At 43.4% G+C, this 26,186-nt stretch overlaps 1 protein-coding gene across 2 annotated transcripts in view; it reads left to right on the top strand.

Annotated features, from left to right (window-relative positions):
• Nucleotides 1-1,652: 1,652 nt before the first annotated feature.
• The window catches only part of LOC109876412 (oocyte zinc finger protein XlCOF6-like), a 30,978-nt gene continuing 6,444 nt past the window's right edge, over nt 1,653-26,186 (top strand). The window contains exons 1-3 of one of the 2 annotated variants that reach the window (XM_031821258.1): nt 1,653-1,763; nt 3,132-3,374; nt 24,382-24,630. In XM_031821258.1, the coding sequence (XP_031677118.1) occupies nt 3,272-3,374; nt 24,382-24,630 (352 nt within the window). In that variant the 5' untranslated portion in view covers nt 1,653-1,763; nt 3,132-3,271. Of the gene's footprint in view, nt 1,764-3,096; nt 3,375-24,381; nt 24,631-26,186 lie in introns of those variants that run through there. The other variant, XM_020468830.2, reaches the window with a different exon arrangement.

The raw sequence follows: 26,186 nt of genomic DNA, 5'->3' as shown, positions 1-26,186 counted from the left end.
TAAATAATCTGCTCAGACCCCAACCAAGGAGCATCAAAAGTCGTGCTATAAATTCTCAGACAACCCAAAGATTCCTTGATGCCCTTCCAGACTCCCTCTGCCTACCCAAGGTTGTCAGAGGACAAAAATCAGTTAATCACCTAACTGAGGAACTCAATTTAACCTTGCGCAATACCCTAGATGCAGTTGCACCCATAAAAACTAAAAACATTTGTCATAAACTAGCTCCCTGGTATACAGAAAATACCCGAGCTCTGAAGCAAGCTTCCAGAAAATTGGAATGGAAATGGCGCCACACCAAACTGGAAGTCTTCCGACTAGCTTGGAAAGGCAGTACCGTGCCGTATCGAAGAGCCCTTACTGCTGCTCGATCATCTTATTTTTCCAACTTAATTGAGGAAAATAAGAACAATCCAAAATTTATTTTTGATACTGTCGCAAAGCTAACTAAAAAGCAGCATTCCCCAAGAGAGGATGGCTTTCACTTCAGCAGTAATACATTCATGAACTTCTTTGAGGAAAAGATCATGATCATTTAGAAAGCAAATTACGGACTCCTCTTTAAATCTGCGTATTCCTCCAAAGCTAGGTTGTCCGGAGTCTGCACAACTCTGCCAGGACCTAGGATCAAGAGAGACACTCAAGTGTTTTAGTACTATATCTCTTTACACAATGATGAAAATAATCATGGCCTCTAACCCTTCAAGATACATACTGGACCCTATTCCAACTAAACTACTGAAAGAGCTGCTTCCTGTGTTTGGCCCTCCTATGTTGAACATAATAAACAGCTTTTTTCCATCTACGTAACATTGCAAAAATCTGAAATTTTCTGTCCACACAGTTAGTGCTAAATTCGGCTGCTAGAATCCTGACTAGAACCCTAAAATTTGATCATATTACTCCAGTGCTAGCCTCCCTACACCGGCTTCCTGTTAAGGCAAGGGCTGATTTCAAGGTTTTACTGCTAACCTACAAAGCATTACATGGGCTTGCTCCTACCTATCTTTCTGATTTTGGTCCTGCCGTACATACCTACACGTACGCTATGGTCACAAGACGCAGGCCTCCTAATTGTCCCTAGAATTTCTAAGCAAACAGTTGGAGGCAGGACTTTCTCCCATAAAGCTCAATTTTTATGGAATGGTCTGCCTACCCATGTGAGAGATGCAGACTCTGTCTCAACCTTTAAGTCTTTATTGAAGACTCATCTGGGTCCTATGATTGAGTGTAGTCTGGCCCAGGAGTGTGAAGGTGAACGGAAAGGCACTGGAGCAAAGAACCGCCCTTGCTGTCTCTGCCTGGCCGGTTCCCCTCTCTCCACTGGGATTCTCTGCCTCTAACCCTATTACAGGGGCTGAGTCACTGGCTTACTAGTGCTCTTCCATGCCGTCCCTAGGAAATTAAAAGAAATTGAACTGTATTTTAAGACAATAATACTCTACTAACAAAAAAGCTGTTAGAATTATAAGTGTATGTATGTCCCTTAAGGTCCTTGTGTAATGTGATATTGTTCCCTCTAGCACAATTATCCATTGTATATTATTCATATATACTTGTGTTCGTTCCCTCATGTACTTCCTGTATTGATTTGTTGTTAATAAAAAAAATAGGAAAAAAAGACAGCCAATAGCTACTTTCCTTACTGAGGAGTTGGCAACACTGCCTCTGTTGCAGTGGTGGAACAGGAAGTTCCGTTAAGGCGCCAGCACTGTGTGGTGAAGACCATATATTTTGTGTCCGTTTCACATGTATTACTACAGGTATGTAATAGCACGTTTAAACTTTGTAATATCGAAAGAACATGTCATAACGTGCTGGGTAACACATAATTTAAGGTATTATCACGTTTGGTAAAGGTTTTATGTGTAATATTTGTGTCAAGCCGAGTGAGGATAACTATTTTATGTCACATAGCTAGAGACTTTGGGTTTGGCAGAGGGAATAAACATCATTTACTAAAGCTAATTTCATTTTTTAAATCTATTTATTTGCGATTTTTGAGTTCGTTATTTGTTTTGTGTAAAATTCACGAGATGGTAAAATGGCGGCTCCCCTTCTGTCTACGTCACCTGAATTCAGTGCAGGCAGCGCGGGTTCACATTATTATTATTATTATTATTACATGTGTAACAATATTCAGACATTCAGGTGTTTCTATCTTTGTCTGTAATTGTTTCTATGGTGTGAAAATGGGAAATACAATAGATTTTTTGTGAGGTGAAATAATACAGTGAGGACATGGCTATTCAGGAACATAGTCCATAGTGCTGCCTAAATTGCATACATTATCAGAAGGATAGCTAAATATGGGCACGTGCATCAGCAAGTCAAGTTAGAAGACTGCAGATTGGACACAACAAAGCAACAAGGATTGTTTTAAAGGTGGAGATATGTTTCTTCTGTTGTAGTCATGCACCATGCTCATTTTATTTCACAATGCACACCATTTAAAACGGACAAACTCTAGTCACAACAGTACTCAGTTGGTTAGAGACAGACATTCAGTCAATACCAGGAATAGATTGTCAACAATCTGTGTTATCCAGACATAAACGAAAAATAGGCAAAAATAACATTTAGATTCAGAGTGATAACAAAATTGAATAATTTATCTGAGCGAACCAGAAACGTTTTAATATATACATTCAAACATGACTTTAGAATAATTTAATTATAATACATTGGAAGGTTGTGCAGGACTTTGGAAGAATCAAGCCAACTTTTCAGACTGTTAAGAGTATTTATCTGGTCAATATGTCTGTGTGTTATGTCTCTTTGTCTCTCAGTGTGTTATATGTGAAAATATGATCACATTAGTCCAAATGAGAAGTATAATAATCCCAATAAAATCTAAAGTAACTGCAACCTTGTACTAACTGTTGTTTTGTTGTAATTTATGCATTTATGTAAATGTGGGAAATCTACTATAGGTTAAGTTCACTTACATTGTGTCATTTAAAGTGTGTACTTTTTGTCTAATGGGAATGAATGTTGAGTTGTCAATGCTTAGCTACCTGATCTATTGAAATGAGATAATTGAACAAATATAATTTATTTTTAGAGAATTAAGAAAGTGGCAGAACTGTCAAGACAATAACTTTTGTGTCCGTTTCTCTTTATTACTACAGGACGACTCAGATCAAGTCTGAGGCCGGTAACATCAACAGTGAGGACAACCTGCCTCTCTCCTTCCACACCGAGTCCAAACCTCCAGTCACTGGGTCCTGATTGTGACAGTGGAGCCCATTTTGCACTGCAGGATCCAGAGATGGCATCAGTGAAGCTGGAAGACTGCAGTCAAACACTGGAGCTGAATGTCAACATTAAAGATGAAGAAGAGGAGGAGAAGATTGGGAAATCTGTTTATGATGGTAAGAGCAGATTCTTTCTTCATAAGTTAGACCTCCGTAAGTTATGACCCAGTCTATTGCTGGGTTAAGTTCTATCTGACTCACACATCCTGAAGAACTCCAGGCTGTTGTTTGTTTCAACTTCACACTGTGTGTTGAAAGTTGCTATAGAACTGTTTCAATGAGAAGGTAGATGTTATTTCATGCTAATGAGATCTGGATGGTTTGACACCAGTATTGTCAGCATGTGTTTTATTCAATGGGCTGTCTGGAATTATCATAGTGTCGGCTAAAGAAGGGAAGAAGATAAATACATCAGCTAACCTTTAGCTCGGAAAGCTCTCGCCAGTTCTTACAACGCGTTTCAAACCAGAAACATACCGGACCTATTTTTCTCTCCAAAGCTCCGGATTCCTACCAGCAAACTCTGAACCTTTTCATCTGGATCATCGCAGTTAGCTAACCGCAACCCCGGTTGACTACTCCTGGCTAACATTTCTGTCCCGGAGCTAGCACCAACTAGCCTGGAGCTAGCCCATGCTAGACCCATCTCCCGGCTAGGGCTCCTGAAGCCCACTCCTCGGCTACAATATCCGGACCCCTTCTACTGCCGGTACGGGGCCCCGTCGATCCTTCACGACTGGAATACCGACGTAATCTGCCCGATGATCCCAACAGGCCACTCAGGCGCGACGTCCCCTGAAGGCCCTTCTGCTAACCGCGGCCTGCTAGCTATCTAGAGCATATTGGGCTGTTAGCTGATCCATCGGCCAATTTCTTGGACATGCTCTTTAACCGATCGCTGCCCGCACCTGCCCGCCCGTCCAACATCACTACTCTGGACGGTTCTGACTTAGAATATGTGGACAACTACAAATTCCTAGGTGTCTGGTTAGACTGTAAACTCTCCTTCCAGACTCACATGAAACATCTCCAATCCAAAATTAAATCTAGAATCGGGTTCCTATTTCACAACAAAGCCTCCTTCACTCATGCTGCCAAACATACCCGCGTTAAACTGACCATCCTACCAATCCTCGACTTCGGCGATGTAATTTACAAAGTAGCCTCCAACACTCTACTCAACAAATTGGATGCAGTCTATCACTGTACCATCTGTTTTGTCACCAACGCCCCATATACTACCCACCACTGCGACCTGTATGCTCTCGTTGGCTGGCCTTCGCTTCATACTCCTCGCCAAATCTCACTGGTCATCCCCAAATCCAATTCCTCCTTTGGCCGCCTCTCCTTTAATTTCTCTGCTGCCAATGACTGGAACGAACTGCAAAAATTTCTGCAGCTGGATACTCTTACCTCCCTCACTAGCTTTAAGCACCAGCTGTCAGAGCAGCTCACAGTTCACTGCACCTGTACATAGATTGGATGGGCTATTTACAGATGAGCTATCTCATCCCCATACTGTATTTATTTATTTATTTATCTTGCTCCTTTGCACCCAGTATGTCAACTTGCACATTCACCCTCTGCACATCCTACCATTCCAGTGTTTAATTGCTATATTGTAATGACTTTGCCACCATGGCCTATTTATTGCCTTACCTCTCTTATCCTACCTCATCTGCACATGCTGTATATAGACCTTTTCTACTGTATTATTGATTGTATGTTTGTATGATTCCATGTGTAACTCTGTTGTATGTGTCGAACTGCTTTGCTTTATCTTCGCCAGGTCGCAGTTGCAAATGAGAACTTGTTCTCAACTAGCCTACCCGGTTAAATAAAGGATGAAATCAATATGTAAATAATATCCTCTATCATATGATGCATTAACCCATAAAGCAGTTAAACCCCAAACCAACTATGATGTTTATAGTAGTTCCCAGACCCAACCATTCTGTATGTCTTACAATGGAATCTAGTCTCTCTCTCGCTCCGCTTCCTGTGTCATGGTGTCTTCACTTCCTGTGTCATGGTGTCTTCACTTCCTGTGTCATGGTGTCTTCACTCACCCATTATGCAGTTGGACCTCACCTCACGTGAAAACTATGCACCCCCCCCCCCCCCCCCCCCCAAGGAGCGACATGACGATCTTAACCACTGTAGGTACTGTTCGAAGTAGTGTGTCTCAAATCAATGCTGTTCCAACACCCCCGCCTGGTGTCTCTTGATGTACACTCAATCTCCAGAATTCAGCCCGTGCCCTTGGTTATATCTTGGTTCCACCTGAGGACATATGCACACTGCAACACACAGGTTATTTCCTGACAACATCATTAGTGATATTTGAATAACAGCATCCCCTGTTCTCCCATTGGTCCCCCAGTTACCACTTACCAATCCATGTGACTTGTCGTCATTACTGATATACCAACAATGCTACAAAAGTAACCTTTGCTGCTTCCAACATGGCCCGTGACTATCGTCTCACAATACCCCCCATTTGTGCCGTAGTCCAAGTTCATGCTATTAATATAGCATTCTACACTTCTACTACTGTTCCTTCTGTTACTGGCCCTACAGGGACTGCTGTGAGACTAGCTATTGCCCCGAATTTGTCTCCTGCTCTCCTATTGTCTTCGTGTTTTACTGATAAGTCTAGGACTGAACTTTCAGATACCCCCTACCTGTTTCCCAATTTATCCCTTAGTCTCTAGCCACCAACATCTCCACTGATCTCCTGTATTCTGCTACAGTTGGTACCTGTGGATATTACACCCCTGTGCTTAAGTTAGGTACACATCTCTCACCCCAAGTCAGATCTACCCCAAGTCAGATCTACCCCAAGTCAGATCTACCCCAAGGCCTATCTATCCCCCCCCCCCCCCCCACACACACACACTGGACTCTACCCTCACATTGGACTCTAAACACACACTATCCCCCCCCCCACCCGTTTGTAAACACCTTTGTTACAGTGTAGACTTTGGGCTCCACCGGTTGGTTGATAAGCAGCCACCTTCTGACACTTTCCATTTACCGTGGTTCGCTCCCAGTCTACTGGGAGGGATGTCAAGTGTTTACTATCTGTCAGAAATGGGGGAGAGATTAGTGGCTTTGGAAGAGCATCCCAACCGTACAAAACTCTGAGTCACATGTTTCTTAATCACACTCTGCAGGCGATGTGATGCTATTATCACAGCCAACTTCCCTTCTGGCGATGTGGCCTCCTGTATACAGGGATCTGTAGCTAGTCCTTCTGGCGATGTGGCCTCCTGTATACAGGGATCTGTAGCTAGTCCTTCTGGCGATGTGGCCTCCTGTATACAGGGATCTGTAGCTAGTCCTTCTGGCGATGTGGCCTCCTGTATACAGGGATCTGTAGCTAGTCCTTCTGGCGATGTGGCCTCCTGTATACAGGGATCTGTAGCTAGTCCTTCTGGCGATGTGGCCTCCTGTATACAGGGATCGGTTGCTATTCTTTCAAGTGTTATGCCTTCTGTGATAAACTCATTACTGAAAGTTGCCAATAGTGTCTGAAATAACACTATCTCTTCTACTTTCACCATTATCTGTGTATGTGTAACGTTCAATTAAATCCCCATATTGTGTACCGTTAGCTCATAGAAGAAAGAGAGCAGCTATCTCCTGCAACAATATTCAGTCTCTGGGATTGATACTCCTCTATCATTACATCTAACCCATAACACATTATACTCCCAAATCATTTTCTACGTTTTACAAACCTACTAACACGTTCTCAAATCAATTTAGTTGAACACCCTCATGTTCCACCAAACCTAAAAACATATTGACTTGAAAAGAAAAGAGAAACTAAGTACATGTTTAATAACTTAGCATTGATGTAACATGAACTCTTAATACAGGGTAATACAAAAACCAAACTTTCATGTTCGTCCCAAGCTGTCATCCAGTGAGTCTCCCTAACAAACCACCTCCCGTCACGATGACACCCAGAGAGAGATACGTTTCTTAAAAACTCTCTCGGCAGCCACATAACTGTTAGCAGCGCCTCAGCCTCTCATCGTGCTTTAGCCATTCTCCCTCGCAGTGTCCCAATCACAACGACAACGTTTTATCACTTTAGAATGTAGAATGACTGACCTCAGTGCGTTCAGTGTTCCATCACAACGACAACGTTTTATCACTGTAGAATGTAGAATGACTGACCTCAGTGCGTTCAGTGTTCCATCACAACGACAACGTTTTATCACTTTAGAATGACTGACCTCAGTGCGTTCAGTGTTCCATCACAACGAAAACGTTTTATCACTTTAGAATGTAGAATGACTGACCTCAGTGCGTTCAGTGTTCCATCACAACGAAAACGTTTTATCACTTTAGAATGTAGAATGTAGAATGACTGACCTCAGTGCGTTCAGTGTCCCATCACAACGAAAACGTTTTATCACTTTAGAATGTAGAATGTAGAATGACTGACCTCAGTGCGTTCAGTGTCCCATCACAACGAAAACGTTTTATCACTTTAGAATGTAGAATGTAGAATGACTGACCTCAGTGCGTTCAGTGTCCCATCACAACGACAACGTTTTATCACTTTAGAATGTAGAATGACTGAACTCAGTGCATTCTTTGAGACGAAGGCACAAATTCCAGTTGATCAACTCCGCACCCATCACCCCTGTTAGAACATACATTTATAAACAACCTTTTATTGCCGGTCATAACTCTTCCCATTACAGGCCTGGTAAAGAAAAATCAGTATCTCAATGCGTTTTCAGTTTAAATAGTTAGCAGGGCGTATACCCCCCCCCCTTCACCCGGCACTTATCATTCTAGCGTATCGTTTACAGTTCATTTTCCCAACGGCACATGTAACTTTTGCCTGTCGCATTTCATGGCCCTTGATAATGTCCCGATTTTAATATCCAGTTAGATACTTCTGTTTTTTCCACGTACACGAGTCTCTCACCTGAGCTTGTCCTCTCTCTCTCCACGCTCACTCCACACGCGCTCTCAGCACCACGAGTCTCTCAACTGAGCTTGTCCTCTCTCTCTCCACGCTCACTCCACACGCGCTCTCAGCACCACGAGTCTCTCACCTGAGCTTGTTCTCTCTCTCTCCACGCTCACTCCACACGCGCTCTTCGCACCCCGGCCCTGGTTTTGGTTCGGACTCAGATAGGAGTGGTAAAAGTCATTGTCTCTCAGAGCACCGCCTTCTTCTCTTTTTCTTCAGCCGGTTAGGGAGGGTTTTGAGGTTGACTGTCTATTGTCAAATTATTTCTATCTTAAATTTAAACACGATCTGACTTCAGCTTCCAGGATAATCTCAACAACAACGAAAACACAGTTAAATTCATTACATTTCTGTTTCAGTAAATTAGACAAAAATTGACAATATGATGAATTATGACATTAACCTTTCCTTCATACCATCTCCAAGACACAAGTCAAAAAGCATAACATAATTGGTAGAATTAACGTGCACTTCTTTTAGCGCCTCCATGGCTTTATTTAATACCGCTTTCTCTATATTACAGGGAGAAACGGGTCCGTTTGTCGCCATATCAATAGTTATTATTCCCTAAACACAGCAGCCTGTATGAGTTTACCTTCCGGGCCTTACCATTTACTATAAAGCTACGACCGGTCGTTACACAATGGGCCTTTTGAATAAACTCAGGCTTCAAAAGGCCGTATTCTATAATTGTTCAGCCTACGATTCTCATCTCCCCAAGATGTCAGAATGAGTGGTAACAGGTGTAGGAACGTGCCTACCTTATTTGCTGTGCCGGCTCCTGTTCCACTGTTCTGGACTCTTTGGTTTGATAAAGAAATCGTGGTGAATCCTGTCGACAACGCCAACTGTTAGGTTCTTATTTTTTGTTGTTGTGAGTAAATAACTCACAAACACTAGAGAAGCTTTAACCAAGTTTAATCTTTCCAAAGGTTTTGTGCAGCTGAAATCAGACAAAACATTTCAGACATCACAGTTTATATACATCAGTTTATATACATCCTACTTAAGACATTTCAGACATCAGTTTATATACATCCTACTTAAGACGTTCCTCTTCCTTACAGTTTATGGCTCCACAGGAAAGAAGGTAACCAGATGCAGTGGGGAGAACAAGTATTTGATACACTGCCGATTTTTGCAGGTTTTCCTACTTACACACTGCTGCAGTGTGTGCAAACCTGGTCAAGAACAACAGGAAACGTATGATCTCTGTAATTGCAAACAAAGGTTTCTGTACCAAATATTAAGTTCTGCTTTTCTGATGTATCAAATACTTATGTCATGCAATAAAATGCAAATGAATTACTTAAAAATCATACAATGTGATTTTCTGGATTTTTGTTTTAGATTCAGTCTCTCACAGTTGAAGTGTACTTATGATAAAAAATACAGACATCTACATGTCTGGAAAACCTGAAAAATTGTCAGTGTATCAAATACTTGTTCTCCCCACTGTAGCAACCCTGATTACTCCCTTAAGGGGAACTGACCTCGACTCTCACCTCCTGACCCACAGATATCCATCTGTCAACACATCGCTCTCCTCTCCTCCATCAAACACATTCCAAAGCCTGGCTTTTTACAAACTCTTTCTATTCAAGGCTTTGTCTCTATCATTTATTTAATATCTCAATGTTCAAAGTTTAGCCGATTCCAACACCAGACAACAGTGTGTGTGAGAGGTGTTTGTAGAGGTGAAGGACAAAACTGGTGTTGGCCTCTCCAACACCATCAAACAAGTACTAGCTGAATGTCAAGGAGAAACTGGTTGCACAAACCTACGATTGGTCAGCGCTGATGAGTGGTAATGTACGTGGTGTCCAACCGCTGCTGATGGATTCCTTTCTGGACTGCAGAACTCCAGTGTTTTACCCAGCTGTGGCTTGTGGGTAACCAGGAGAAGATGAAAAGGGAGCTGTTCACTGTCTACCGGCATCCTGAGCTGCACACTGGAAAGACGGCACATTCTTTATTCAAATCAAATCAAATTTATTTATATAGCCCTTCGTACATCAGCTGATATCTCAAAGTGCTGTACAGAAACCCAGCCTAAAACCCCAAACAGAAAGCAATGCAGGTGTAGAAGCACGGTGGCTAGGAAAAACTCCCTAGAAAGGCCAATACCTAGGAAGAAACCTAGAGAGGAACCAGGCTATGTGGGGTGGCCAGTCCTCTTCTGGCTGTGCCGGGTGGAGATTATAACAGAACATGGCCAAGATGTTCAAATGTTCATAAATGACCAGCATGGTCGAATAATAATAAGGCAGAACAGTTGAAACTGGAGCAGCAGCACAGTCAGGTGGAAGTTGAAACTGGAGCAGCAGCATGGCCAGGTGGACTGGGGACAGCAAGGAGTCATCATGTCAGGTAGTCCTGGGGCATGGTCCTAGGGCTCAGGTCCTCCGAGAGAGAGAAAGAAAGAGAGAAGGAGAGAATTAGAGAACGCACACTTAGATTCACACAGGACACCGAATAGGACAGGAGAAGTACTCCAGATATAACAAACTGACCCCAGCCCCCCGACACAAACTACTGCAGCATAAATACTGGAGGCTGAGACAGGGAAATCACTATCATTATTGAAATCACTCTACCAGAATAACCTGCAGCAGGCCTTGTCTGAGACGGTCTCTCTTCTCAAAATCATCATCACCACTCCGATGACAACTGCCGAGTCAGGGAGTAACTTTTCTACCTTTTTAAAAGGATAAAAACCGTCATACGCAACTCCATGGGCCAGAAAGGTTAAATGCTTTGGCCATGCTGTCAATCCAGCATGACATCATCCAGAGAATGTCAAAGTAATACTAAGTGTATGTTAGTAGCCCATGTGCCTCACCCTAAGAATTTGGTACCCTTCCCCCCCCCCCCCTAAGAACTTAGCCTACTGTTCTGACTTGGTGGTGCACATGTAGCCTATAGCCTGTTTTAGAAAAATTTAATTTAATATTGTAACAGCCTGCATACCTGCCACCATTGTAAGAACTTTCATTGCTTATGTACCCCTGTTAATTTATCCTCCTGTTTTGACTTGGTGTACAGGGACAATACTGTAAGAATGGCCCATGTTCTGAATTATGTCGTTGTCCTTGTTCAACAGACAGTTCAGTAATAGACCCATGTTATTCCAGTTCATATTGCAAGGGTAGTTTTGTTTGCTCAATGTGCTTTCAGTGCGTCTGTATATTGTCTATACAAGTGGATCCTCGTGATTGTATCGTCCTTCCTTTTTTAGACCACATAGGACAAATAAAATACTTCAAATGGTAGGCTAACCGCTGAGTCTGGGTCTCTCTCTCTATGGTAGGCTAACTGCTGAGTCTGGGTCTCTCTCTCTCTATGGTAGGCTAACCGCTGAGTCTGGGTCTCTCTCTCTCTATGGTAGGCTAACCGCTGAGTCTGGGTCTCTCTCTCTCTATGGTAGGCTAACCGCTGAATCTGGGTCTCTCTCTCTCTATGGTAGGCTAACCTCTGGGTCTCTCTCTCTATGGTAGGCTAACCGCTGAGTCTGGGTCTCTCTCTCTCTATGGTAGGCTAACCTCTGGGTCTCTCTCTCTCTATGGTAGGCTAACCGCTGAGTCTGGGTCTCTCTCTCTCTATGGTAGGCTAACCGCTGAGTCTGGGTCTCTCTCTCTCTATGGTAGGCTAACCGCTGAGTCTGGGGTCTCTCTCTCTATGGTAGGCTAACCGCTGAGTCTGGGGTCTCTCTCTCTATGGTAGGCTAACCGCTGAGTCTGGGGTCTCTCTCTCTATGGTAGGCTAACCGCTGAGTCTGGGGTCTCTCTCTATGGTAGGCTAACCGCTGAGTCTGGGGTCTCTCTCTCTATGGTAGGCTAACCGCTGAGTCTGGGTCTCTCTCTCTCTATGGTAGGCTAACCGCTGAGTCTGGGTCTCTCTCTCTCTATGGTAGGCTAACCGCTGAGTCTGGGTCTCTCTCTCTCTATGGTAGGCTAACCGCTGAGTCTGGGTCTCTCTCTCTCTATGGTAGGCTAACCGCTGAGTCTGGGTCTCTCTCTCTATGGTAGGCTAACCGCTGAGTCTGGGTCTCTCTCTCTATGGTAGGCTAACCGCTGAGTCTGGGTCTCTCTCTCTATGGTAGGCTAACCGCTGAGTCTGGGTCTCTCTCTCTCTATGGTAGGCTAACCTCTGGGTCTCTCTCTCTCTATGGTAGGCTAACCGCTGAGTCTGGGTCTCTCTCTCTCTATGGTAGGCTAACCGCTGAGTCTGGGTCTCTCTCTCTCTATGGTAGGCTAACCGCTGAGTCTGGGTCTCTCTCTCTCTATGGTAGGCTAACCGCTGAGTCTGGGTCTCTCTCTCTCTATGGTAGGCTAACCGCTGAGTCTGGGGTCTCTCTCTGTGGTGACTTAACGAAGAGTAAAGTGAAGGCAACATCTATGCTGAATTTATCTGAACTAATATCCATCTGAATTTCTGTCGCTGTCCATAGATGAAAGAATAGGCCTAACTCATCGCAGCTCGTTTGCTTGAACCCTGCTCATACTGAAGAGCTAAGTGTTAATTATAGAAGAACAAACATTGTGAAAGTACAGAACATAAAATACAATAATGTTTGTGAATGTTTCAAACTCAGGTTGACATTCATTATTATTGAAAGGAGAAAAGCGGTTCGTATCCAGATACACAAATCCACAAGTCAGAAACCTTATTTATTTACGGCAGTCAGCCACAAGCTCCCCTGTTGGGACAGCTTTATGTAAGACCCTAACAGTTTGTGGCAACCTTTTTATAGTGCTGTTTTATGTATTGTTTTAGTGTTGAAGTTTCTTCGCTGGCATGCATCTAAAAACCAAAATAATGTTGTGGTTTCTTCGCATCTAAAAACCAAAATAATGTTGTGGTTTCTTCGCATCTAAAAACCAAAATAGTGTTGTGGTTTCTTCGCATCTAAAAACCAAAATAATGTTGTGGTTTCTTCTCATCTAAAAACCAAAATAATGTTGTGGTTTCTTCGCATCTAAAAACCAAAATAATGTTGTGGTTTCTTCGCATCTAAAAACCAAAATAATGTTGTGGTTTCTTCGCATCTAAAAACCAAAATAATGTTGTGGTTTCTTCGCATCTAAAAACCAAAATAATGTTGTGGTTTCTTCGCATCTAAAAACCAAAATAATGTTGTGGTTTCTTCGCATCTAAAAACCAAAATAATGTTGTGGTTTCTTCGCATCTAAAAACCAAAATAATGTTGTGGTTTCTTCGCATCTAAAAACCAAAATAATGTTGTGGTTTCTTCGCATCTAAAAACCAAAATAATGTTGTGGTTTCTTCGCATCTAAAAACCAAAATAATGTTGTGGTTTCTTCGCATCTAAAAACCAAAATAATGTTGTGGTTTCTTCGCATCTAAAAACCAAAATAATGTTGTGGTTTCTTCGCATCTAAAAACCAAAATAATGTTGTGGTTTCTTCGCATCTAAAAACCAAAATAATGTTGTAGTTTCTTCGCATCTAAAAACCAAAATAATGTTGTGGTTTCTTCGCATCTAAAAACCAAAATAATGTTGTGGTTTCTTCGCATCTAAAAACCAAAATAATGTTGTGGTTTCTTCGCATCTAAAAACCAAAATAATGTTGTGGTTTCTTCTCATCTAAAAACCAAAATAATGTTGTGGTTTCTTCGCATCTAAAAACCAAAATAATGTTGTGGTTTCTTCGCATCTAAAAACCAAAATAATGTTGTGGTTTCTTCGCATCTAAAAACCAAAATAATGTTGTGGTTTCTTCGCATCTAAAAACTAAAATAATGTTGTGGTTTCTTCGCATCTAAAAACCAAAATAATGTTGTGGTTTCTTCGCATCTAAAAAACAAAATAATGTTGTGGTTTCTTCGCATCTAAAAACCAAAATAATGTTGTGGTTTCTTCTCATCTAAAAACCAAAATAATGTTGTGGTTTCTTCGCATCTAAAAACCAAAATAATGTTGTGGTTTCTTCGCATCTAAAAACCAAAATAATGTTGTGGTTTCTTCGCATCTAAAAACCAAAATAATGTTGTGGTTTCTTCGCATCTAAAAACCAAAATAATGTTGTGGTTTCTTCGCATCTAAAAACCAAAATAATGTTGTGGTTTCTTCGCATCTAAAAACCAAAATAATGTTGTGGTTTCTTCGCATCTAAAAACCAAAATAATGTTGTGGTTTCTTCGCATCTAAAAAACTAAATAATGTTGTTTTTTTTTTGCACCACCAGAATAAAATCACCGCTGCCTGTCATAACAACCCGACTTTAGGGCGTTTGTAAATTCCTCCGTTATTCTGCGCTCGGCCGCTGTCAAACTAGAGTGCTCTGAAAGCGGAGTAGGTTGCCAGGGTGAATTTACTATCACACCCATTTGGTCTGGTGAGAGGATGAATATAATGTGTGTACAGATTTTTTTATTTTTATAATGGTTTTAATGAAAACATGTCATTATTTGCCTTGGGCCTAAGAACAGCCTGTTGTGGAGTATTTCTAGCCAAAGGAGAGAGACTTTTTAAAAAGATTTCAAAACAATCAAAGTGTGTTATTAATTATTGCAATAATGGAGCTTGTCAACGACACATCCTCCTGAATACATGACAAACAACAGATATGTCGAATGGGTCAAAAAGTTATCATTTTATATAAAATAAATGAATAATTCACATCAGATAGAATCTGCTGTGAAGACTGTTGTCATTGTATAGAAACCAGGGTTTGGCCCCCAAGACGGGGCTTCTTCTCATCAGCTATCCATACCAGAGACATCTCCTTCCTGGTACCTCATAGTACACAAACACCAACTCAGCTATCCATACCAGAGACATCTCCTCCCTGGTACCTCATAGTACACAAACACCAACTCAGCTATCCATACCAGAGACATCTCCTCCCTGGTACCTCATAGTACACAAACACCAACTCAGCTATCCATACCAGAGACATCTCCTCCCTGGTACCTATCTATTGCCAGCGCCAGAGGCCCAACTCAGTCCACTCAGACACAGATGAGAGAGTACAGAGAAACCTTATTTGATGCATAAACAAACAGTATTACAACACAATCTTGTAATTTTCTACCATAAACCCTAAGAGAGTTATCACACGATAATCCCTGGGTTCTCATCCCTTATTACTTAACTATAACATTGAATGGAATGATGGGCGTCATAACCATGTCATAAGCCATTATAGTGTGCACAGACTCCTTAACCCATTATAGTGCACAGACTCCTTAACCCATTATAGTGCACAGACTCCTTAACCCATTATAGTGCACAGACTCCTTAACCCATTATAGTGCACAGACTCCTTAACCCATTATAGTGCACAGACTCCTTAACCCATTATAGTGCACAGACTCCTTAACCCATTATAGTGTGCACAGACTCCTTCACCCATTATAGTGCACAGACTCCTTAACCCATTATAGTGCACAGACTCCTTAACCCATTATAGTGCACAGACTCCTTAACCCATTATAGTGCACAGACTCCTTAACCCATTATAGTGTGCACAGACTCCTTAACCCATTATAGTGTGCACAGACTCCTTAACCCATTATAGTGTGCACAGACTCCTTAACCCATTATAGTGCACAGACTCCTTAACCCATTATAGTGCACAGACTCCTTAACCCATTATAGTGCACAGACTCCTTAACCCATTATAGTGCACAGACTCCTTAACCCATTATAGTGCACAGGCTCCTTAACCCATTATAGTGCACAGGCTCCTTAACCCATTATAGTGCACAGGCTCCTTAACCCATTATAGTGCACAGGCTCCTTAACCCATTATAGTGCACAGACTCCTTAACCCATTATAGTGCACAGACTCCTTAACCCATTATAGTGCACAGACTCCTTAACCCATTATAGTGCACAGACTCCTTAACCCATTATAGTGCACAGACTCCTTAACCCATTATAGTGCACAGACTCCTTAACCCATTATAGTGCACAGACTCCTTAACCCATTATAGTGCACAGACTCCTTAACCCATTATAGTGCACAGACTCCTTAACCCATTATAGTGCACAGACTCCTTAACCCATTATAGTGCACAGACTCCTTAACCCATTATAGTGCACAGACTCCTTAACCCATTATAGTGCACAGACTCCTTAACCCATTATAGTGCACAGACTCCTTAACCCATTATAGTGCACAGACTCCTTAACCCATTATTGTGCACAGACTCCTTAACCCATTATAGTGCACAGACTCCTTAACCCATTATAGTGCACAGGCTCCTTAACCCATTATAGTGCACAGGCTCCTTCACCCATTATAGTGTGCACAGACTCCTTAACCCATTATAGTGTGCACAGACTCCTTAACCCATTATAGTGCACAGACTCCTTAACCCATTATAGTGCACAGACTCCTTAACCCATTATAGTGCACAGGACTCCTTCACCCATTATAGTTGCACAGACTCCTTACCCATTATAGTGTGCACAGACTCCTTAACCCATTATAGTGCACAGACTCCTTAACCCATTATAGTGCACAGACTCCTTAACCCATTATAGTGCACAGACTCCTTAACCCATTATAGTGCACAGACTCCTTAACCCATTATAGTGCACAGACTCCTTAACCCATTATAGTGCACAGACTCCTTAACCCATTATAGTGCACAGACTCCTTAACCCATTATAGTGCACAGACTCCTTAACCCATTATAGTGCACAGACTCCTTAACCCATTATCCCCCATTATAGTGCACAGACTCCTTAACCCATTATAGTGCACAGACTCCTTAACCCATTATAGTGTGCACAGACTCCTTAACCCATTATAGTGTGCACAGACTCCTTAAACCCATTATAGTGCACAGACTCCTTAACCCATTATAGTGTGCACAGACTCCTTAACCCATTATAGTGCACAGACGCCTTAACCCATTATAGTGCACAGACTCCTTAACCCCATTATAGTGTGCACAGACTCCTTAACCCATTATAGTGCACAGACTCCTTAACCCATTTATAGTGCACAGACTCCTTAACCCATTATAGGTGCACAGACTCCTTAACCCATTATAGTGCACAGACTCCTTAACCCATTATAGTGTGCACAGACTCCTTAATACCCATTATAGTGCACAGACTCCTTAACCCATTATAGTGCACAGACTCCTTAACCCATTATAGTGCACAGACTCCTTAACCCATTATAGTGCACAGACTCCTTAACCCATTATAGTGCACAGACTCCTTAACCCATTATAGTGCACAGACTCCTTAACCCATTATAGTGTGCACAGACTCCTTAACCCATTATACCTGCACAGACTCCTTAACCCATTATAGTGTGCACAGACTCCTTAACCCATTATAGTGCACAGACTCCTTAACCCATTATAGTGCACAGACTCCTTAACCCATTATAGTGTGCACAGACTCCTTAACCCATTATAGTGTGCACAGACTCCTTAACCCATTATAGTGCACAGACTCCTTAACCCATTATAGTGTGCACAGACTCCTTAACCCATTATAGTGTGCACAGACTCCTTAACCCATTATAGTGCACAGACTCCTTAACCCATTATACTGCACAGACTCCTTAACCCATTATAGTGTGCACAGACTCCTTAACCCATTATAGTGCACAGACTCCTTAACCCATTATAGTGCACAGACTCCTTAACCCATTATAGTGCACAGACTCCTTAACCCATTATAGTGCACAGACTCCTTAACCCATTATAGTGCACAGACTCCTTAACCCATTATAGTGCACAGACTCCTTCACCCATTATAGTGCACAGACTCCTTAACCCATTATAGTGCACAGACTCCTTAACCCATTATAGTGCACAGACTCCTTAACCCATTATAGTGCACAGACTCCTTAACCCATTATAGTGCACAGACTCCTTAACCCATTATAGTGCACAGACTCCTTAACCCATTATAGTGCACAGACTCCTTAACCCATTATAGTGCACAGGCTCCTTAACCCATTATAGTGCACAGGCTCCTTCACCCATTATAGTGTGCCACAGACTCCTTAACCCATTATAGTGCACAGACTCCTTAACCCATTATAGTGCACAGACTCCTTAACCCATTATAGTGCACAGACTCCTTAACCCATTATAGTGCACAGACTCCTTAACCCATTATACTGCACAGACTCCTTAACCCATTATAGTGCACAGACTCCTAACCCATTATAGTGCACAGACTCCTTAACCCATTATAGTGCACAGACTCCTTAACCCATTATAGTGCACAGACTCCTTAACCCATTATAGTGCACAGACTCCTTAACCCATTATAGTGCACAGACTCCTTAACCCATTATAGTGTGCACAGACTCCTTAACCCATTATAGTGTGCACAGACTCCTTAACCCATTATAGTGTGCACAGACTCCTTAACCCATTATGGTGCACAGACTCCTTAACCCATTATAGTGCACAGACTCCTTAACCCATTATAGTGTGCACAGACTCCTTAACCCATTATAGTGCACAGACTCCTTAACCCATTATAGTGCACAGACTCCTTAACCCATTATAGTGTGCACAGACTCCTTAACCCATTATAGTGCACAGACTCCTTAACCCATTATAGTGTGCACAGACTCCTTAACCCATTATAGTGCACAGACGCCTTAACCCATTATAGTGCACAGACTCCTTAACCCATTATAGTGTGCACAGACTCCTTAACCCATTATAGTGCACAGACTCCTTAACCCATTATAGTGCACAGACTCCTTAACCCATTATAGTGTGCACAGACTCCTTAACCCATTATAGTGCACAGACTCCTTAACCCATTATAGTGCACAGACTCCTTAACCCATTATAGTGTGCACAGACTCCTTAACCCATTATAGTGCACAGACTCCTTAACCCATTATAGTGCACAGACTCCTTAACCCATTATAGTGCACAGACTCCTTAACCCATTATAGTGTGCACAGACTCCTTAACCCATTATAGTGCACAGACTCCTTAACCCATTATAGTGCACAGACTCCTTAACCCATTATAGTGTGCACAGACTCCTTAACCCATTATAGTGCACAGACTCCTTAACCCATTATAGTGCACAGACTCCTTAACCCATTATAGTGCACAGACTCCTTAACCCATTATATTGCACAGACTCCTTAACCCATTATAGTGCACAGACTCCTTCACCCATTATAGTGCACAGACTCCTTAACCCATTATAGTGCACAGACTCCTTAACCCATTATAGTGCACAGACTCCTTAACCCATTATAGTGCACAGGCTCCTTAACCCATTATAGTGCACAGGCTCCTTCACCCATTATAGTGTGCACAGACTCCTTAACCCATTATAGTGCACAGACTCCTTAACCCATTATAGTGCACAGACTCCTTAACCCATTATAGTGCACAGACTCCTTAACCCATTATAGTGCACAGACTCCTTAACCCATTATAGTGCACAGACTCCTTAACCCATTATAGTGCACAGACTCCTTAACCCATTATAGTGCACAGACTCCTTAACCCATTATAGTGCACAGACTCCTTAACCCATTATAGTGCATAGACTCCTTAACCCATTATAGTGCACAGACTCCTTAACCCATTATAGTGTGCACAGACTCCTTAACCCATTATAGTGCACAGACTCCTTAACCCATTATAGTGTGCACAGACTCCTTAACCCATTATAGTGCACAGACTCCTTAACCCATTATAGTGCAGACTCCTTAACCCATTATAGTGTGCACAGACTCCTTAACCCATTATAGTGCACAGACTCCTTAACCCATTATAGTGCACAGACTCCTTAACCCATTATAGTGTGCACAGACTCCTTAACCCATTATAGTGCACAGACTCCTTAACCCATTATAGTGCACAGACTCCTTAACCCATTATAGTGTGCACAGACTCCTTAACCCATTATAGTGCACAAACTCCTTAACCCATTATAGTGCACAGACTCCTTAACCCATTATAGTGCACAGACTCCTTAACCCATTATAGTGTGCACAGACTCCTTAACCCATTATAGTGCACAGACTCCTTAACCCATTATAGTGCACAGACTCCTTAACCCATTATAGTGTGGCACAGACTCTACCTATTAACCCATTATAGTGCACAGACTCCTTAACCCATTATAGTGCACAGACTCCTTAACCCATTATAGTGTGCACAGACTCCTTAACCCATTATAGTGCACAGACTCCTTAACCCATTATAGTGCACAGACTCCTTAACCCATTATAGTGCACAGACTCCTTAACCCATTATAGTGCACAGACTCCTTACCCATTATAGTGCACAGACTCCTTAACCCATTATAGTGCACAGACTCCTTCACCCATTATAGTGCACAGACTCCTTCACCCATTATAGTGCACAGACTCCTTAACCCATTATAGTGCACAGACTCCTTAACCCATTATAGTGCACAGACTCCTTAACCCATTATAGTGCACAGACTCCTTAACCCATTATAGTGCACAGACTCCTTAACCCATTATAGTGCACAGACTCCTTAACCCATTATAGTGCACAGACTCCTTAACCCATTATAGTGCACAGACTCCTTCACCCATTATAGTGCACAGACTCCTTCACCCATTATAGTGCACAGACTCCTTCACCCATTATAGTGCACAGACTCCTTCACCCATTATAGTGCACAGACTCCTTAACCCATTATAGTGCACAGACTCCTTCACCCATTATAGTGCACAGACTCCTTCACCCATTATAGTGCACAGACTCCTTCACCCATTATAGTGCACAGACTCCTTCACCCATTATAGTGCACAGACTCCTTCACCCATTATAGTGCACAGACTCCTTCACCCATTATAGTGCACAGACTCCTTAACCCATTATAGTGCACAGACTCCTTCACCCTTAAGTTGACTGATATTAATTTAAGATGTTATAAAGCAGTTATGGATGTGCTTAATACTGCAGAGTTGATAGTATCACAAAAAAAAAAAAACTGCCGCCTCTACACTCTAACCATTAGGCGACCCTGCCGCCTCTACACTCTAACCATTAGGCTACCCTGCCGCCTCTACACTCTAACCATTAGGCTACCCTGCCGCCTCTACACTCTAACCATTAGGCTACCCTGCCGCCTCTACACTCTAACCACTAGGCTACCCTGCCGCCTCTACACTCTAACCACTAGGCGACCCTGCCGCCTCTACACTCTAACCATTAGGCTACCCTGCCGCCTCTACACTCTAACCACTAGGCTACCCTGCCGCCTCTACACTCTAACCACTAGGCGACCCTGCCGCCTCTACACTCTAACCACTAGGCTACCCTGCCGCCTCTACACTCTAACCACTAGGCTACCCTGCCGCCTCTACACTCTAACCACTAGGCTACCCTGCCGCCTCTACACTCTAACCATTAGGCGACCCTGCCGCCTCTACACTCTAACCATTAGGCTACCCTGCCGCCTCTACACTCTAACCACTAGGCGACCCTGCCGCCTCTACACTCTAACCACTAGGCTACCCTGCCTGTATAAAAAAAAACATTCAGGATCTCCAAGAAATATGGGCAAATTAGAGCGTAGACAGATATATATATATTTATTTAGGATGACAAACTACTGAGTTGAACAAGCAGAACCACTTCTAGATATTTAAAAAAACTACATTATATTATTATAATAACGTGCCAAAAACAATTTTGAAACTAAATGGAAGCAAATAAAATAATATTTCAAACTGACAACAGGATTTGTGAAAGCTGTGGAAAAAGGAAGATGTGCAGGCTACAGTAACAATGAGTGCCTGTTAATGCATATGTTAATTACAGTAATTTACTGTGTTAATTACAGTAATTTACCGTACCTCATTCTTGAAGTGGAAACCATTGTTTGCCGTAACATCATGCTCTATAAAGATCCATAATGTGGCTTCAATTGATGGTTTTGTCACACGGTTATTTTGTTCACATTTATTCATCCTTTTTATAGAGCATGAAATACAGTTCTGGATGATTTGTGACCCGTTTATGTAGTGCTTATGAAGCCTATATGAATGCTTTATGACGCCTTCATAAGATGCACTGGAAATAAAGCGGGACCAAAATATGTACTTTCGTCTTCCAAACATTTTCCCTGACAGAACGGTGCCTTCTGGTTTGCTTAATATTAGGAGTTTGATGTATAACATGAACTTTTACTTAATAACTTTCCCCACCAGTGTACTTAAAGGTGCAATATGCTCTGCCATTTCCTGGTTGCTAAAATTATAATCGTTTTCCTAATCTCAGTTTGTGACAAAACAAGCAGTCATTGTGTAGAGAATCATTGCACCATCTGAAGCGCTGTGAAATATATATTTTTCTGATAGCCAAAAATACTGTATTTTCAGCTTTGAAGCTGGTGTACAAGCCCAAAAGCGTGGCTGTTCTGGGAAGGTTGAGGGGCAGCTCTCAGGGATCTGTAGGGGGATCGTGGATGGTTGAGGGGCAGCTCTCAGGGATCTGTAGGGGGATCGTGGATGGTTGGTGGCCTGGCAGTTGGGAGCTTGGGCTGGCGGCCAATAAGTCACTGGTTCGGGAGATCTGTCGACCTGCCTTTGGGCGGAGTGCTTGACCCTGGTTGCTCCTGTTGGTCTCTCTGTATGGGAGTCTATGGGCCTCTCTGGGTGGGGGTCTGTGGGCCTCTCTCCCACCCCTCTCTGGGTGGGGGTCTGTGGGCCTCTCTGGGTGGGGGTCTGTGGGCCTCTCTGGGTGGGGGTCTGTGGGCCTCTCTGGGTGGGGGTCTGTGGGCCTCTCTGGGTGGGGGTCTGTGGGCCTCTCTGGGTGGGGGTCTGTGGGCCTCTCTGGGTGGGGGTCTGTGGGCCTCTCTGGGTGGGAGTCTGTGGACCTCTCTGGGTGGGAGTCTGTGGGCCTCTCTGGGTGGGAGTCTGTGGGCCTCTCTGGGTGGGAGTCTGTGGGCCTCTCTGGGTGGGGGTCTGTGGGCCTCTCTGGGTGGGGGTCTGTGGGCCTCTCTGGGTGGGAGTCTGTGGGCCTCTCTGGGTGGGAGTCTGTGGGCCTCTCTGGGTGGGGGTCTGTGGGCCTCTCTGGGTGGGGGTCTGTGGGCCTCTCTGGGTGGGGGTCTGTGGGCCTCTCTGGGTGGGGGTCTGTGGGCCTCTCTGGGTGGGGGTCTGTGGGCCTCTCTGGGTGGGGGTCTGTGGGCCTCTCTGGGTGGGGGTCTGTGGGCCTCTCTGGGTGGGAGTCTGTGGACCTCTCTGGGTGGGAGTCTGTGGGCCTCTCTGGGTGGGAGTCTGTGGGCCTCTCTGGGTGGGAGTCTGTGGACCTCTCTGGGTGGGGGTCTGTGGGCCTCTCTGGGTGGGAGTCTGTGGGCCTCTCTGGGTGGGAGTCTGTGGACCTCTCTGGGTGGGGGTCTGTGGGCCTCTCTGGGTGGGGGTCTGTGGGCCTCTCTGGGTGGGAGTCTGTGGGCCTCTCTGGGTGGGAGTCTGTGGACCTCTCTGGGTGGGGGTCTGTGGGCCTCTCTGGGTGGGGGTCTGTGGGCCTCTCTGGGTGGGGGTCTGTGGGCCTCTCTGGGTGGGGGTCTGTGGGCCTCTCTGGGTGGGAGTCTGTGGGCCTCTCCGGGTGGGAGTCTGTGGGCCTCTCCGGGTGGGGGTCTGTGGGCCTCTCTGGGTGGGGGTCTGTGGGCCTCTCTGGGTGGGGGTCTGTGGGCCTCTATGGGTGGGGGTCTGTGGGCCTCTCTTAATAATAAATGTGTTGGTAAATTATATGAATCATGCATTGAACTGCATCCATCTATTCTACCAACAATGCCTTAGTGTACGTCCATGAAATGCTGAGACAAACCTCTTATGAAGTTGGTTTTGTAGCATAAACTGGGAATTTGATATTTTTTACTGATATTATGATTGTCTGTCTGTCACGTTCATGTCTGAAATGTAGTTCAAACGCTGTCAGTTGCACTTTTAATTTCTTTTAAGCGCAAGTTTTTTTAACGTGTAATCTAAAGTGTGCCCTCGTCTAAAGTAAATTTATGTTTTGTTGTCAATGTTTAGCTACCCGGTCTATTGAAATTAGATCATTGAACAATTTTTTTAATAAAAATAAATTTAAAAAAAATTAGAATAAAGGAAGTGCCAGAACTAAAAGACAACTTTTGTCCGTTTGTCTTTATTACTACAGGCCGACTCCGGTCAAGTCTGAGGCCAGAAACATCAACAGTGAGGACAAACCCAGCCTGCCTCTCTCCTTCCACACCGAGTCCAAACCTCCAGTCACTGGGTCCTGATTGTGACAGTGGAGCCCAGTTTGTACTGCAGGATCCAGAGATGGCATCAGTGAAGCTGGAAGACTGCAGTCAAACACTGGAGCTGAATGTCAACATTAAAGATGAAGAAGAGGAGGAGAAGATTGGGACATCTGTTAATCATGGTAAGAGCAGGTTCTATCTATAAGTTCCCTTCATAGGTTATACCTCCATTCGTTATGACCCAGTCTATTGCTATTGTGAATTCTGTCCTTCTAACATCACATCCCTGATGAACACCAGACTGTACGAAACTTGTTTTTCATTCCAACTTCCCGCTGTGTATGAAAAGTGGTTTGACACCAGTATTGTCAGTATTTGATTTATTCACCGGGCTGTCTGGAGTGTTCAGAGTAGACTGAAGAAGTGAAGTAGACAAACTGCCAGTGTTTTAAAGTTCTATGAAGTGAGTCTGTAGTTTCTAACCCTTGTGATACTGAGTGGAGGATGATATGAAATGAGTCTGTAGTTACTAACTATTGTGATAGTGAGTGGAGGATGATATGAAATGAGTCTGTGTAGTTACTAACTATTGTGATAGTGAGTGGAGGATGATATGAAATGAGTCTGTGTAGTTACTAACCCTTGTGATAGTGAGTGGAGGATGATATGAAATGAGTCTGTGTAGTTACTAACCCTTGTGATAGTGAGTGGAGGATGATATGAAATGAGTCTGTGTAGTTACTAACTATTGTGATAGTGAGTGGAGGATGATATGAAATGAGTCTGTGTAGTTACTAACCCTTGTGATAGTGAGTGGAGGATGATATGACTCATAATTTTCACTCTCAGCTGTTGTCCACTTTTAGAATGGTTGTATTCCCCTTTTGTATTGGACAGTATAGAGCCTTCAGAAAGAATTCAGACCCCTTGACTTATTCCACATTTTATGTTCCAGCCTAAATGTAATAAATAATAATTGATCCATCTACACACAATACCCCATAAGGCAAAACATGTTTTTTGAAATGTTAAAAATGTAAAAAAATAATAAAAATGCAGAAATATCTAATTTACATAAGTATTATGGCGGAAGATTGCAAGATGTTGTTATAATACTTTTATTGCATCAAATGTTTGTTTTATTCGACAGAACAGAGTATTCTTAACTATTGTGTGTGTGTTCTACTGAGGAAGGGCCTCTGGGAGATAACACTGACAGGAGATTTACCATGTCTTCTGGGTGATTAAACCTAAAGAGCATTCCAGAGCATGTTAATGCTTCTGTTCTATACGGGACCAGGGAGAGATGGCTCCAGTAGGGCCAGACACTGGTCTCTACCATACCAGGGAGAGATGGCTCCAGTAGGGCCAGACACTGGTCTCTACCATACCAGGGAGAGATGGCTCCAGTAGGGCCAGACACTGGTCTCTACCATACCAGGGAGAGATGGCTCCAGTAGGGCCAGACACTGGTCTCTACCATACCAGGGAGAGATGGCTCCAGTAGGGCCAGACACTGGTCTCTACCATACCAGGGAGAGATGGCTCCAGTAGGGCCAGACACTGGTCTCTACCATACTAGGGAGAGATGGCTCCAGTAGGGCCAGACACTGGTCTCTACCATACTAGGGAGAGATGGCTCCAGTAGGGCCAGACACTGGTCTCTACCATACCAGGGAGAGATGGCTCCAGTAGGGCCAGACACTGGTCTCTACCATACCAGGGAGAGATGGCTCCA

Source organism: Oncorhynchus kisutch, unplaced genomic scaffold (genome assembly GCF_002021735.2).
Source record: "Oncorhynchus kisutch isolate 150728-3 unplaced genomic scaffold, Okis_V2 scaffold3945, whole genome shotgun sequence".
NCBI classification, from domain to species: domain Eukaryota; kingdom Metazoa; phylum Chordata; class Actinopteri; order Salmoniformes; family Salmonidae; genus Oncorhynchus; species Oncorhynchus kisutch.
The sequence above is the reverse complement of the archived record's forward strand: the minus strand, read 5'-3'. Positions and strand labels throughout refer to the sequence as shown.